Genomic DNA, 15793 nt, shown 5'->3' with positions numbered 1-15793 from the left:
AGTGTTTCACCTCACTAAAACATTATGCCAACACCAGTGGTGTATAAAGTACCCAAAAGCCATACTTGAGTAAAGGAAAAAAGATACCTTACCGGAAAATGACTCAAGTAAAAGTGAAAGTCACCCATTAGAATACTGCTTGAGTAAAAGTCTTAAAGTATTTGATATTTACTGTACTTAAGTATCAAAAGTATTTTTCTGATTTAAAATGTACCTAAGTATTGAAAGTTAAAGTACAAGAAGCAAAGGGTCAGAATTTTAAAAATCATGAAGTTTATTCTTTCAAGTGCTGTAGCGACAGTGACCAAGGACCAGGAGTTGTGTTGATCATAATGGTGTTGGCTGTGATCCATCCAGGAGTAACAATGTTCAACATAATATATTGTACATACGTATACTTTTGCATCTACTATGAACTTATCGTCATAATTCACCAAAAAAGCAATATGACACTATGAGTATGCTCATTCCGCCCAGTCTGTGGGTCCCGGTCTGTGGGTCTGTGGACTGTGGGTCCCTTAGTACCGGTTCCTTAGTACCGGTCCCTTGGTACCGGTCTGTGGGTCCCTTGGCACCGGGCCGCACAGAAAGAATGAATGGAAAAATTTAAAAAGAAATGTTTTATTTTGAAAAAAGACTAGATACATCCGTCTGTGCGAAACCTCGGACAGAATCTTGACACACATCAGGAGGTTACGGTTACCGGTATAGTTACCCAAAAAAAGAAACTTAAATCTGTCTGTGTTCTGGATTAAAACCAAGGCAACGTCACCTGAGATCACCAAAAAAGCTCTGAAACCCTGTTTCCATTTCAACATCCTGTCTTTGTGCAGCGGGTTACAAGTTAAGCAGTAGACTGGACAAGCAACCTTTTGAGCCCTTAGCACTCCAAGCCCAGCAGCGCCCATTTTCAGACAAGGAAATGATCATTTTAAAAAAGTCAAGTGTTTCCTACAGGATTTCCGGAACCACAATGTTGATTGACTTCATTTAAATTTATGAAATACAGTATAGCCTTGTGGGGAGAGTTCTACCCGAACAGAAAAAAAAAAATTTACCGTTAAGATTATGTAATTACATGTCACTTTTTTGCGCGGTCGTAACTTTTCACCTTTTTGTTAATAACTACACTTTACAAAGTCAGATTTCAATCAAAAAAAGACCTCTCTGGATCGCTGGACTAAAAGATGTGGAGGCAAATGCATTATATTGTGATTTGCCAAACCTGCTTGTGTGGAGTCTGTATTCCACCACACGCCCCGATGTTGGTCTCATGATTCATTTTTTTAAAGATTTGATTTTGTAGCAAGTAACAAAGGTTTCAGGGGGAATGTATCGGAGTGAAAGTATCAGTTTTCTTTTTGCAAAATCTAGAGAAGTCAAAGTCAACAGAAATATAAACATTAAAGTAGAGTACCAAAGTATCCAAAAAACTACTTAAGTACAGTAACCAAGTATTTCTACTTCTTTACTAAACACTACTGGCCAACACTACTTAAAAACTTGAACACAGAAACTTTTTCAAGTCTAGTAAAAAGGTCTATAGGGAGACCGACGCATTGTAATCTGTACGTTCAGATTCTTGTTATTAAATAAAGCATCAGTAGAGAAACACTGGTACCATCAGGTACCATCTCAAGGCAGATGTTGCGGACTTTATGACAAGAGACCATGCTTGATTGTAATCAGCCTCATTAAAAAAAGGAAAAAGTCTAAAAACAGATGTTTGAGTCAAGAACTTCACATAACCCATAAAAGACGACAATGTGACTTAATCAGGATCACATTCTATGTCACATCTATAGGGATGACTGGACTGGAGAATACATTTAGCCCATATAAAGACATTAGAAAGACACACGTATTGGTTTTTAGTATATTAATGAAGGAACATTGCAAATGGACTTTGAAATCATCTGACTTGATTCCAGTCAAACCCCACACCCAATGTATACCTCGTAGTGATAAGCTTTCTCCTTGACTAGTTTCAGCCTGTGTTGGGATGAAATTTGATTTGCAAATTAGGTTGAGCAGTCAGGCTTGTCAACACACATGGTAAACAAATCAAGATTTTTTTAAATTGAATTTCATATTTTTGGATCACACTGTGAATCAAAACCTGACTGACTCGGTTTGAAGCGTACGGACGCCTTTTCGCTTGCAGTCACCGGACCACCGTCCAGGAGGATCCGTTCAGTAGAGCTCATCCATCTCTGTCTCCAGAGCGTTCACATTATTCTCCAAGGTGTACGTGGCCCATTTGTTGAGCCTGCTGTACAGAGGCAGTCCTTTATTCTCCCTGTAGAGGTAAACACCAGTCACCCTGTTCCAGTTGGTGCTGCAGACAGGACTGGCACTCTGAAACTCAGCCACTTGCTCCTTCTCCTCGTTCTTTAAGGCCACGAAGCCAAAGAAGCTCTTAACGTTCTCCGCGGCCAGCAGGCGTGCGTGGACACCTGCAGTGCGCTCGAACAGGGCGTTTTCGTTAGAGCGGTACTGGGACCAGTAGTCCTCCTGCTCGTAGCCAAGTGGAGAGGAGCAGCGCTTCAAGCACAGTACTAAGGACACCAACAGGGACATCACTGCCACCAGCAGCCAGCCTATCAGCTGAAAAGAACAGAGGGCATTGATGTCATCACCATCTGTAGGTTATGATGCAATGGATCAGTTACATTTGTGTTTGCTGGTTCATATTAATACATTTGTCTACTCTTCCTCTCTCTAACAACCCTGCAGGAAGAACACTGGGCCTTGAAGCAAATTTTACATCGTGGTCAAAAATGATGGAATTACAATGTCTGGGGACCGTCATGTACTGCCACTGGACACTGAAGAATATTTAATTAAAACATAAAGGGTTCTCGAAAACCAGGAAGAAGAAAACAGGCCCAGGGACAGGAACAGACAGGAAACACAGTACGAACCGACAAGGAGACAGGAGACAAACAGGGTTTAAATACAAAGGGAGGTAACGAGAAACAGGTGGACACAATGAGGGCAGCACAGGTACCGGGAATCCACAATCAGGAACCAGGTAGACAGACAATCCCAGACAATCACCAGGGCAGGAAGTGCAGAGAAACAAGACTACAAAATAAAACTGGAAACAGAAAACTACAAATCATGACACTTTCAAAGTTCATTGTGAAGCTTCAGTAACACATTACATGATGAAACTATTTCTTGTCACAGTGTGCAGTGCCTCCTGAAGTCTTGTCTTCACAGGGAGGTGCCAGGTTTGAAACTATTGCGCCCAAAACCTGTATTTAGTGACCTCACTGTATCTGACGACTATAGACGGAGAAGCTGCACAGACGCACTCGGCAGATGGATACAGCTGTTGTTCATGAAGAAATTGTTCCAGCACGTAAGGCTATAGATGTATTTTGGAATTTTGCACAGAGCCAGGCTCACCGATTAATGTATTTTTGATCGATATTTAACATCCCTTTTACATTTACCAGCTATAATAGCTACACTAAACCAATGCCTAAGCCCATCTTGCAAAAAATAAATAAATAAAGTACTTCACTACCTGAGATTCATATTTCAGTCGTCGCTCAACTTCGGCCCAGAAGCTTTGCAGCTCTGTTGGAAGACTGTCTTTACACGGGAATTTCGCCATTATCTTCGGCCCATGCCCTGAGGGAAAGCCCTCCAGCATGCTGGGGTCGACGAACTCGCTGAAGGCACACATGTAGGCGTGGCCCTGCAGCAAAGAGAAAACTACCCACGTTATCGGAGCCACCATACCTCGACTGGTGATGGTTCCCAGCATCGCAAAAGCAGAGGCCCCTGAAAGCTTCCGGCACCTTCTGAGGCGACACTCAGACACCAGGTCCCACATGATCCTGTTCATCATTATTCCTGCAAGCAAAAAGGCCAGTGCTGGAACACCGATGGCAACCAGGCCGTAGATGTAGTTCCTCTCAGACGAACAAGGACAGTCGAAGGTGAACACGTTGAAAGCAGTCTGACTGGCCACGGTGCCCAGAGCAATCAGACCGTTGAAGATCATCACATCTTTACTCTTGAAGAAGAGCGACACAAACTTAAAGTTCTCTGTGACAGGTGTTGCAGCTCTCATAGTGATATGTCGGGTCTTTACTGAGAACACGAAACAGCTGTGAGTTTGTTTTATGGGAATGTCAGGCTGTAGACGGAGAAAGATAAGGGAAATAAATATACATATATATATATTTCTGTTTCACACACTATTGCTTATTACTATAGATTGAATGACTGTTTTGTACTAAATGGATTCAGTTTAGTTGGGAAAAATAAGACTAACACTGAAGTCATACTTTCTCAATCAAAAAAGAACAATAAAAAAACATACTCCAATTATTGTTTTTTTTTAAAGAAATTCTGCTACTTCATTGAAAACCAAGAACAAAGTCATGCAAACTCACTCTCTGGCAGTGTCCTGAGGAGGAGGCATATGATTCAGAACTTATAATCCATTTTCAACATCCAGTGTTATGACATGTCGGGAAAAAACACAAGTCCAAAAACACAAAATCAACTTCATACTTAAGTCGGACTGAAAAGAGAAGGTCCGGCTTTTGCATGTAACTTTAAAGCTGTATTAGCAGTCTAGGCACTGGTGATAACTCAGTCAGGACCCGCCCTCCAGTTTCCCTTCCAGTGGAAAAAAAAAATGTCTCTGTAAAATGTCTTTAAATTAAGACAGATAAATATGACTGAAAAAAAGAAGGAAGAAAGTGAGACAGCCATGGAACTGTGAGTTTGAGTCTGGCTTAACCCAACAGCTAGACTGGCATTTAAGAATAAGGAAGTAAAAAGGCTTAGGCTTCTTTCTCTTTTAAAAGAAATCCTAAAACGTTGAGTGTTGTTATTCACCTGGATCTATGAGCTTTGTCACGTCTACTCCACCTTTCCCCCTGTGGGCCATCACATTAGCAAACAATTGCCTATTTATACATCCAGCGGTTACAGAGAATCATCATTATTTGTCTTTAATAGTGTTATTTGTCTATTATTTTTCTTTTAGCTTCTAAATCCATGCCTAGTGCAGTTCAGGTAACGAGAAAGGTCAACTAGTGGACTGCTTGCAGATTAATGCCATTCACCCACAGACAGACATCATCTGACCAATAGCTTCGGTGTCTTGAAAAGGAAACGACTGTCAGTCAAAGCTTTGCTTTGGGAATGTAAGCGATACGGGACACGACGTGGTGACTGAGGAATTAAAAGAGAGGTCATGCCCACAAACTATGTTATTGCCACAGCAATATTATCTTTGGTTTCTACAATTTAATCAATGAGCTAAATATAACAACTCAACGCCTCACATAATTATAGTGTAATAATGTAGTATTATTATAAACTCACATTTTGCGTAAATTTTATGTTTGAGACACATTGTCAGGATTGTGTGTGGTGGAACAGAGACGCAGGTGCAGAGTAATCACCACAATAAGCAAATTCAGGAAAAATCAAAAATTACTTTACTTGTCTTCCAAACGAGATAAAACAGAGAACAAAGTGTGTTAGAAAACTACACTTGAAGATGCAGTCACACTGGTAGAAGGAAATGAAGCAGTCAGGGGAGACACACATAACAATTAACAGGATGTTACACCCATGTCACAGTTTCTCTCTGCTGGGGACTGTTGGGGTTCCTGCTGGCATCCAGTGTGTGCCGCTCGGTCTATGTCTCTTATCTGTGTTGTTGTTGTTGTTGGCCATGTGCTCATGTTTTGCTTTTGTCAGCCTACAGTTGCCCACTCCAGGTTATCCGCCCACTGCCACGCCCCCTCCTTCGGCCCAGCTGTGGGGCGCTGACGGTAATCACCGGCAGTCTTTAAAAGGACCACAGCTGTCCCTGACGTTGTCAGGTCGTTCCGGCATTCATGTCGTTTGTTCTTCTGGAGAAGAAGGTTAGTAAGGAGCTCGGTTGAGTTGCCCTCCCGACTCAGGATCTGTTTCAAGGACACCAGCTCGGTCGAGTTGCCCTCCCGACGCTGAGGGGATTTCATAACTGTTCTGTTGGACATGAGACGGTAGTTTGTTTTGTATTTTTTGTGCAGCCTTCTGCAAAATAAAGTCCACTCTTTTGTTTTGAAGTAGCTGTGTGAGCGAGCATTTGGATCCTCACACCACACCCACCTTAACAGGGACAACCTCCTTGAGAAGAAGGCGCACGAGTGGATCGTGTTGTCCTTGTGTGAGCGTTGAGAGAGGACCCCTCCTACACTTACATTGGAGGCGTCGACCTCGACGGTGAACTGGAGTTTGGGGGCAGGCAGTGTGAGGATGGGGGCAGAGGTGAACCGCTTCTTAAGGGGTCGGTATGATAGGAACCTGGTGCCTGGGGAAGTTAGAGCATAGAGGTGGGCACCCACAGAACTACAGCCCCCGATAAAGTGTCTGTAGCAGTTAGGAAATCCCAAAAACCTCTGTCGCTGCTTTCGTTCAAATGGGAATGACCAATCAGAAACATCACTAACCTTGGCCTCCTCCATCTGGATGTTCCCGAGTGCCACAATGAAGCCCAGGAAGGGGACAGAGCGTTGGTGGAACTGACACTTCTCCGCTTTGACAAACGACTTATTCTCTAGCAGCAGCTGCAGAACCCTCCGGACATGCTGTTCATGTTCCTTCTCATCCTTAGAAAAAAATCAAGATGTCATCCAGGTACACAAACACATTCAACATGTCCCTCAGGATGTCATTAATCAGGGCCTGAAACACAGCTAGGGCGTTGGTGAGACCAAAAGGCATGACACGGTACTCATAGTGGCCACTGGAGGTATTGAACGTCGTCTTCCACTCGTCCCCCTCCCTGATTCTGAGGAGGTGATAGGCGTTTCTTAAATCAAGCTTAGTAAATATGGAGGCTCCTTGCAATAGTTCAAAAGCAGAGGAAATGTATGGGAAGGGGAACCTATTTTTCACTGATGTTGTTTAGGCCTAGGTAGTCGATGCAGGGGTGTAGTGACTTGTCCTTGCTCACAAAGAAGAAACCAGCTCCTGCTGGGGATGAGGAGGGACGAATGATACTAAGCGGCCAAGGAGTTCTTAAAGTACTGGCTCATCGTCTCCATCTATGGGACAGATAGCGAGTAGAGGCATTCCTTGGGAGGAAGGCCCCTGCAAGGAGGTCATTGGCACAGTCATAAGGACGGTGAGGGGGAGGCAGGCGGCACAAGTCTTGTCAAACACCTCCCTGAAGTGCTGGTAAATGGGGGAACCTCAGAGACGTTTGCTGCATCTGTAACGGCGCCCGAAGGCTTGGAAGGCATATTAGGAGAGGCAGATCGGAGACAAGATAAGTGACATTGGACACTCCACCCCACTATGGACCCCGTAAGCCAGTCCGAATGTGGGTTATGTTCCAATAACCAGGGGTGACCAAGAATGATAGGTAACTGAGGTGAGTCCATGTCATTACATGTATAGATAGATACATAGATGTGCTGTTCAGAGTGGTTACCTGCCATTAGGAGGCCAAAGGGTGGAGTTTGGTGAGTCACCAGACAAAGCAGACTGCCGTCTGCAGGGGAGCTTTGAGGGGTTCGAACCATTGCTGGAGTTGTTCTGCCAGCCCCTGATCGATAAAACTCTCGCCTGCGCCAGAATCGATAAATACCGCCAATTTCAGGGAAACGGCAGGAGAAGACAGGAGAGCGTGGGTCAGGCGTCTGGACGGAAGTGAGGAGGAAAGGGTTCGGCTCACCAGCAATCCTCCCTCCACTAGCGAGCCTGATCTTTTACTGGGCACCTAGCCAGGAAGTGTGCAAACCTCCCGCAGAAGAGGCACCTCTCCTCCACTAGGTGGTAGAGAAGAGTGCCTCCAGTAACTGGGAGGTCCCCTCTCGGCCTGCCGTATCTCTCTCCTGCTCTCGTGCAGCCGGTTATCAATCTTGGTAGCCAAAGCAACCAAGGCCTCGAGATCTGTGGCTAGGTCGAGAGGTGCAACTTGGTCCTTAATCTCCTCAGAGAGTCCACCCAAAAAGGCATCTGAGAGGGCGGGGTCCTTCCCAGTGACGGCCGGCCTATAGAGGGCAACGGGGCTTAGCCCCACCCTCCTTGAGCTATTAATAAATAAATAATATATATGTATATTAATTATAAAAAATATAATATGTATACATTATACAAATTGTCACTATTTGTGTTGTTGAGCTATGGAATATACTACTCCTATATACTATATCTCAAAAATAAACACACAAGATTTTTAATTTTGCCCATGCAAAGACCCGTAGGTCACTACAAACGGGTCTGACAGCAGTGCTGTGCGAGGTGCCACAATTTGAGCTTGCCCTCTCTCAAAATTTGATTTGCAAATAAGGTCGAGCAGGCGGGCTCGTCAACATACATAGTGAACATATCAAGACACAGACCACATGTCAATACCGCGGTAGGAGTGCAACTAACGATTATTTTAATAATAGATAAATCGGTTGATTTTTTTTCCATTAATCAATTAATCGGATAAAAAAAATGTTTTTCTCAAAACGCATTGATTTGCAACCTTTTATTCGAAAAACAGAACTGACAAATTCACAGTGCAAACAATCTTAACAATGAAGAATTTATAAAACATAAAGAAATGCAAATCAGAAAACTTAAGAGGAACCTCAGAACTTGTTCTCTACACTTACAGATGCACACAAACAGACACTCACACACACACACTCACACACACACACACACACATTTACAGACTCAACACACTCACAGACGCTCATACACACACTCACAGACACACACATTCACAGATGGACACACACACACACCAGATAACTTACGGACTGCACTTTACCTAAACAAAAGTTATTAATTAGATATTGAACCCTAAATCCCAGCAACACTTCCTCTGCCTTTCATGAAGTCACATCGCACCAGACTGTTGAACGCAGGTCTGCGTTCTGCACCTCAGGAGATATTTGCACGTTGCTTCTCTTGAAGCCCCGAGGTATTTTAAAACAAGGAAACATGGTTTCAATAAGACGTTACTTAACCCAACAGCGCGCCTCAAACGCGGGAAATGAATGACTAGCTAGCGAGCTAATGACAACGGTTAGCCTAGCTGCTACATTATTGTAGCAAGCAACGCGACTACACAGTGACATATAAGAGAATACATGGGCTGCACCTGGACCTTCTATCTGCTGCAACTTTTATACTCAAACATGTCTGTGACGTATTGAGTAGCGTAATAATCGCACGACACAACAAATCGATAATAAAATTCGTTGCCAACTTTTTTAGTAATCGATTTTGATCAATTCATTGTTGCGGCCCTACACCGCGGGGATACATACCTCAGTGTGCTGTATGTTTTAATTTTTTCAATTGAATTTCATATTTTTGGATCACACTGTGAATCAAAAGGGTACTTTTCAGAGAATTTGAATGGCAAACAGAAACCTCCAGACCACTTATCTGCAAAATGATCCACGGACAGTGGGGGGAAACCTCCTATCTGCACTTTGTGTATTTTTTTCTTTTTTCCTTATTGCATTTTTTGTATTATGTATTGAAAAGTCTTAACAAATAGCATTCTGCAAGAAAACTCTCTTTTCTCTTTTTGTATTCCTCAAAAAAGTGCATTTCTCAGATAGGACCATTGATATGTGACCAAGCAGACTTCTCCAGACGTGTCCACAACATTACAAGTGGCAGCGCAGCAGTCTACCATGCAGTTGTGGAACCCGTCCTCCAAACTTGTTTTACAAACACTGTCCACATCTGTCCATGTGTCGATTAACAATCCCTGTATTGATAATGAACTAAAGGGTTCAACATGCTTCCAACTAAATGAGTTTCTTGAGATATCACCGAAACCAATCTAAAGGCAATGTGGCAGAAACAGTGTGTGGGACTGTCAGATTATCATTGTTACATAAAGTTACTGCAATTGTCAGAGGAAAAGAAAAAATAAGAAAGGAAAAGATGGAGGAGATTGCAATGTAGTTGCTATATGATGACTCAGTTTGAAGCATACTGACGCCTTCATGCCTGCAGTCACCGGACCAGCTCCCAGAAGGATCCGTTCAATAGATCACATCCATCTCTGTCTCCAGAGCGTTCACATTATTCTCCAAGGTGTACGTGGCCCATTTGTTGAGCCTGCTGTACAGAGGCAGTCCTTTATTCTCCCTGTAGAGGTAAACACCAGTCACCCTGTTCCAGTTGGTGCTGCAGACAGGACTGGCACTCTGAAACTCAGCCAGCTGCTCCTTCTCCTCGTTCTCCAAGGCCACGAAGCCAAAGAAGCTCTTAACGTTCTCCGTGGCCAGCAGGCGGGCGTGGACACCCGCGGTGCGCTCGAAGAGGGTCTTTTCGTTAGAGCGGTACTGGGACCAGTAGTCCTCCTGCTGGTAGCCAAGTGGAGAGGAGCAGCGCTTCAAGCACAGCACCAGGAACACCGATAGTGACATCACTGCCACGAGCAGCCAGCCTATCAGCTGAAAAGAACAGAGGGCATCGAGGTCAACACCATCTGTAGGTTATGATGCAATGGATCAGTTACATTTGTGTTTGTTGGTTCATCCCTTTGTCTACTCTTCCTCTCTCTAACAACCCTGCAGGAAGAACACTGGGCCTTGAAGCAAATGTTACATAGTGGCCAAAAACAATGGACTTACATTGTCTGGGGACCGTCATGTACTGCCACATAGCCTAAAGAGACCGTTTTTTTCTCATAGACTTACATTGGGTGTCTTTCATTTTAGCCATGAAGCTAAACATGTTATCATGACTACATACTAAAATAAATAGACAAACATTATTGCGCCACACGTGCCAAAAAGTACAGTTCATTAATATGGGAATAGTTCCACACTTTCAAACAAAGATACTTTCAAAGTTCCATTGTAAGGCTTCAGTAACACATTACATGATGAAACTATTTCTTGTCACAGTGTGCAGTGCCTCCTGAAGTCTTGTCTTCACAGGGAGGTGCTAGGTTTGATACTATTGCGCCCAAAACCTGCACTTAGTGACCTCACTGCATCTGACAACTATAGACGGAGAAGCTGCACAGACGCACTCGGCAGATGGATACAGCTGTTGTTCATGAAGAAATTGTTCCAGCACGTAAGGCTATAGATGTATTTTGGAATTTTGCACAGAGCCAGGCTCACCGATTAATGTATTTTTGATCGATATTTAACATCCCTTTTACATTTACCAGCTATAATAGCTACACTAAACCAATGCCTAAGCCCATCTTGCAAAAAATAAATAAATAAAGTACTTCACTACCTGAGATTCATATTTCAGTCGTCGCTCAACTTCGGCCCAGAAGCTTTGCAGCTCTGTTGGAAGACTGTCTTTACACGGGAATTTCGCCATTATCTTCGGCCCATGCCCTGAGGGAAAGCCCTCCAGCATGCTGGGGTCGACAAACTCGCTGAAGGCACACATGTAGGCGTGGCCCTGCAGCAAAGAGAAAACTACCCACGTTATCGGAGCCACCATACCTCGACCGGCAATGGTTCCCAGCAGCGCAAAGGCAGAGGCCCCTGAAAGCTTCCGGCACCTTCTGAGGCGACACTCAGACACCAGGTCCCACGTGCTCCTGTTCATCATTATTCCCACAAGCAAAAAGGCCAGTGCTGGAACACCGATGGCAACCAGGCCGTAGATGTAGTTCCTCTCAGACGAACAAGGACAGTCGAAGGTGAACACGTTGAAAGCAGTCTGACTGGCCACGGTGCCCAGAGCAATCAGACCGTTGAAGATCATCACATCTTTACTCTTGAAGAAGAGCGACACAAACTTAAAGTTCTCTGTGACGAGTGCTGCAGCTGCCATAGTGGGATGTCGGGTCTTTACTGAGAATAACACGAAACAGCTGTGAGTTTGTTTTACGGGAATGTCGGGCTGTAGACGGAGAAAGAAAAGGGAAATGAATAATAAAGACATTTCTCAGTTTCACACAGCATTGCTTATTACTCTAGACTGAATGACTGTTTTGTACTGAATAGAATCAGTTTAGTTGGGAAAAATAAGTCTAACACTGAAGTCATACTTACTCAATCAAAAAAAGAAGAAAGAAATTCTGCTACTTCATTGAAAACAAAGAACAAAGTCATGCAAACTCACGCTCTGGCAGTGTCCTGAGGCGGGGACACGTGACTTAAATGATATAATCCATTCGCAACATCCAGTGTTCTGACATGTCAGGAAAAAGTCCAAAACACAAAATCAACTTCATACATAAGTCGGACTGAAAGGAGAAGTCCCGGCTTTTGCGTGCAACTTTAAAGCTGTGCGAGCAGTGTGGGCACTGGTGGTGACTCACAGTCAGGAACTGCCCTCCAGTTTCCTCTTCAGTGGGAAAAAAAGTGGTCTGAAAATGAAAACATGTGTTGCTCACAGATGAATATGACTGAAAAAAAGAAGGAAGAAAGTGGGGCAGCCCTGGAACTGTGAGTTTGAGTCTGGCTTAACCCAACAGCTAGACTGGCATTTAAGATTAAGGAAGTAAAAAGGCAGGAACAGAAAGAAGCTTCAGCTTCTTTCTCTTTTATAATAAATCCCTAAACATTGAGTGTTTTTTTTCCACCTGGATTTGTGCGCTCTGCCACGTCGACTCCACCCTTCCCCCTGCGGGCCATCACATTAGTACACAAATGCCTATTTATACATCCAGCGGTTACAGAGCATCATCATTATTTGTCTTTAATAGTGTTATTTGTCTAGTATTTGTCTTTAGCTGATAAATGCCCCACACCGCTGAATTGAGAGCTCAAACTAAATATAATAAAGCAGTAACTAGTATCTTTGTGAGAGTCTGTTGAGGTTCTTGGTTCCAAACGGCCATTTGCATGTTTCCATCAATCTGTATGAGCGAGCTGCATGTCGACAACCTGTATGCAAACCCAGCCAGCCCTCGCACCCTAACATAGTCAAATCCAAATGACCCTCACAACATGGTTTACTTTTCAGAGATACTACATTTGTAGAAGACTAAAAGACAAAGGAATCAAGCCAAAGACCTCCATCATGATATGTACAAACAGAATATTGTCATGGATAAATGCAAGATCCTTCACATCTGAGGTCAGAGGCCATCTTTGAACAGAGACAAGGGTTACCATCTCCAGCTGCGTACAGCCACATGTTCACCTGGCTGAAAGGTTGGGATTGGATCCAGTGAGGACCCTGTGTCAGCTCCATTGGCTTAATGAGGTCACAAGATGAAGTTGAAACATCTGAATCATAAGTGAACCTTATACTCGGCATGGTCGATGATGTTATTACGACAAAATCCTTACTCATCGTGGTTCGTTGATTATGTCAGCAACTTGAGGAGACCCGAAAGGCAGGTGAATCCCAAATGTTAAAAAGTCAAACATAAGGATGACATAAAGAAGGTGTATATGATTTTTCTAAATGATTGCAACACTGGCAGGAGTGACGAGTGACAAGAAAAAGAGACGGAGGCAGTTGACACAAAGGAGGAGGAGCGAGAACAGACCTGCAGTTGCTTTTACTTTACACACATTAATTAAACATAGCCAACATTCATTTGTATTTCCAGATTGGAGACTGGATCATTCCCCAACTGACTTGGTTTTGAAAATGTTATCCAATGTTTTAGCTCTCCAAATTTTTTAAAATGCACAAGGTCAAAATTCCCCCTTAGCCCAGATTTCGGACTTCTGTATTTCCAAAACTCTTCGTCCGGCCATGCTACACAGAGGTAACCTGCATGGGACGTGACGCTACAGCGTCATGGTAGGGAAGTCGTGACATGATTAACCCTGCGGCTTTACGGCACAGTGTGTCCTACACATCAGAGTATAAAGTCTTCCCGTTACGGTCCTCCCAGGTAACGCACGTTTTGGGTCTGTTGGCTATCCTGGTCACGTCCAGCTCCGGTTTACTGTAGTACCACTTGTTCAGCAACTGGTCCACCTGTTCCTGCCTCGACACCCCGTGAAGTTTCTCCTCTTCCTCATCCTCCCACTCGTCGTGGTGGTTGGCGACAAAGAGCGGGTGAGGAAGACGGAGCACGTCATCCTCCCGCATGTCTTCGAAGAACTGCACCACGCACTTGCGGGCGAACTCGCGGGCGTGCAGGACGCAGGTCTCGTCAAAGAGCTTCTCCTCCACGTCCAGGTAGTTGCTCCAGTAGTGCGTCTGCAGGGAGATGGCGTGGTTGGCCTGGTTGGCGAAATAGGGCTTGATGAGACGTCCCGTTGCTCCCAGCACGATCAGTAAGAGGAGGATGGACCAACCGATTGCCTAGACAGGGCGGGGAAATTTAGCCAACATTAAAGCCATCAAAAGCTGTCAATCATTTTCTGCAGTGACTGTGACGAGTGCACAAAGAGCTGTCAGTCAGTAGCACATGTGGATTTTACAAAAGTCTGATCATGTGACCAGTGTGGCAACAATTTAGCATTGCAGCCTCAAATGCAAGATCAGCATTGAATCTGAAAGTCTGTTTTTTTATGATTGATGATGGCACTATATATACATATATATATATATATATATATATATATATATATATATATATATATATATATATATATATATATATATATGGTATATTTTGCATTGCGGAGGTATCTTATACTTTGTTTTATCCCTTTGTTCTTTCCATAGTTAGGCTACATGGTGTATACCCTTGACCCTGATCTTACCGAGCATGCTGCTGATTGGTGGCCTTCATGACATGGAAAGTACACAGATGTGTTTGTGTGTATCATGCTGAGGCTGTAACAGCTTACTTGTGAGTAGCAACGAACGTAGCGAGAGACGGCTTTCGGGAAAGAGCTGTTCCTGAAAATAATGTCCCCCTTGCAGGGCACTTTGGCCATGACTTTGATCACATCCAGACCAGTATTGTTGGGCATACCTGCAGAAACATACCACGTGATGCAGCATACAGACAAATTATGCAAGAATGGTATGAATTGCTATGAAGCATTTTGCACGTGTTTGCCGATACCTGAGAAGAGTGAAGGGTCCACACCAAGACTGAAGGCACAGATGAAGATCTTTCCATCCATCAAAGTGACCAGGATCCACACCATTGGTGCCAGCATGGCCCTCTGGAGCATGGCTGAGAACAGGTACCTGCAGGAGGACATCGGACAAGTCTTCATCCTCACATTGTCCACGGCTTGACCCTCAAATATCCCCTTTAGCATAATGTCAGCAGCATATGCTGGAAAACTACTGTCCCTTTGGTCATTTTGCTAAATTTGATTTTGGGCGATCCGCAGCACATAATGAATACCAGATTTAAAGGATTAGCTCAATGTTCCAAGTTTCAAGTTCAGGTTATGGATTGTCATAAGCGTAACAATTACAGATTATAATGTAGAGATAGATAGATAAGTATTCAGAGACAATTCTAAAAGTAAAAAGGAAGGATATGATATTAACCCTGTTAAAGGTAGAATATAGGGGTATATTAGATACATATAGTTATTACAGACCTTTCTCCAATATTCCTTTAATTGCTGATATGCTGTTTTAGTAAATAAAGAAGTCGTTCTTTGACTCACTTGACCACAGCGGGATTTTTGGATCTGTTTCCAACGGGTCTCATCCACTCGTCTATCATGACGCCTGTATGTCGGTTGACCAGGACCCCCAGGAAGAACAGGATGATGGGCGGGACGATCATCACTCCCAGAGAGTAGAGTTTGTTGTACTGAGGAAGGCACGGGCAGTTGAAGTCAAAGCTGGTGTACAGCTTGACACTGACTAAGGCCAGAAGGATGCAGATTCCATTGGAGATGGACTGAGAGTTGGACTGAAAGTACTGCAGGACCAATTTCATACGCTCCAT

General features: G+C 43.8%; 3 protein-coding genes across 3 annotated transcripts; all 3 read right to left on the bottom strand.

Moving 5' to 3' along the window:
* Positions 1 to 2193: 2193 nt before the first annotated feature.
* On the bottom strand, positions 2194 to 4486 carry LOC137780203 (calcium homeostasis modulator protein 2-like). The gene is made up of 3 exons (XM_068568636.1): positions 4413 to 4486; positions 3536 to 4153; positions 2194 to 2607 (listed from the first exon to the last, which is right to left on the bottom strand). The coding sequence occupies exons 2-3, from the start codon at positions 4085 to 4087 to the stop codon at positions 2194 to 2196; spliced, it is 966 nt and encodes a 321-aa protein (XP_068424737.1). The 5' UTR covers positions 4088 to 4153; positions 4413 to 4486.
* Positions 4487 to 10028: 5542 nt separating this feature from the next.
* On the bottom strand, positions 10029 to 11853 carry LOC137780170 (calcium homeostasis modulator protein 2-like). The gene is made up of 2 exons (XM_068568560.1): positions 11242 to 11853; positions 10029 to 10442 (listed from the first exon to the last, which is right to left on the bottom strand). The coding sequence occupies exons 1-2, from the start codon at positions 11791 to 11793 to the stop codon at positions 10029 to 10031; spliced, it is 966 nt and encodes a 321-aa protein (XP_068424661.1). The 5' UTR covers positions 11794 to 11853.
* Positions 11854 to 13773: 1920 nt separating this feature from the next.
* calhm3 (calcium homeostasis modulator 3) lies at positions 13774 to 15793 on the bottom strand. The gene is made up of 4 exons (XM_068568766.1): positions 15507 to 15793; positions 14945 to 15072; positions 14724 to 14851; positions 13774 to 14232 (listed from the first exon to the last, which is right to left on the bottom strand). Exons 1-4 carry the CDS (start codon positions 15791 to 15793, stop codon positions 13774 to 13776), a joined length of 1002 nt encoding a protein of 333 aa, XP_068424867.1.

This window comes from Clinocottus analis, unplaced genomic scaffold (genome assembly GCF_023055335.1).
Source record: "Clinocottus analis isolate CAN_PGR_092001 unplaced genomic scaffold, fCliAna1.0.p SCAF_8, whole genome shotgun sequence".
Classification (NCBI taxonomy): Eukaryota; Metazoa; Chordata; class Actinopteri; order Perciformes; family Cottidae; genus Clinocottus; species Clinocottus analis.
Note: the sequence above shows the minus strand (reverse complement) of the source record. Positions and strands in the feature narration are given on the sequence as shown.

Coding starts and splice junctions, on each gene's coding strand:
- LOC137780170 (XM_068568560.1), bottom strand. CDS start 11,793: ATGGCAGCTGCAGCACTCGTCACAGAGAACTTTAAGTTTGTGTCGCTC. Junction 10,443..11,241: donor GACTGAAATATGAATCTCAG/GTAGTGAAGTAC, acceptor TGTTCTTTTCAG/CTGATAGGCTGGCTGCTCGT.
- calhm3 (XM_068568766.1), bottom strand. CDS start 15,793: ATGGAGCGTATGAAATTGGTCCTGCAGTACTTTCAGTCCAACTCTCAG. Junction 15,073..15,506: donor AAAAATCCCGCTGTGGTCAA/GTGAGTCAAAGA, acceptor GTCCTCCTGCAG/GTACCTGTTCTCAGCCATGC. Junction 14,852..14,944: donor GGACCCTTCACTCTTCTCAG/GTATCGGCAAAC, acceptor ATGTTTCTGCAG/GTATGCCCAACAATACTGGT.
- LOC137780203 (XM_068568636.1), bottom strand. CDS start 4,087: ATGAGAGCTGCAACACCTGTCACAGAGAACTTTAAGTTTGTGTCGCTC. Junction 2,608..3,535: donor GACTGAAATATGAATCTCAG/GTAGTGAAGTAC, acceptor TGTTCTTTTCAG/CTGATAGGCTGGCTGCTGGT.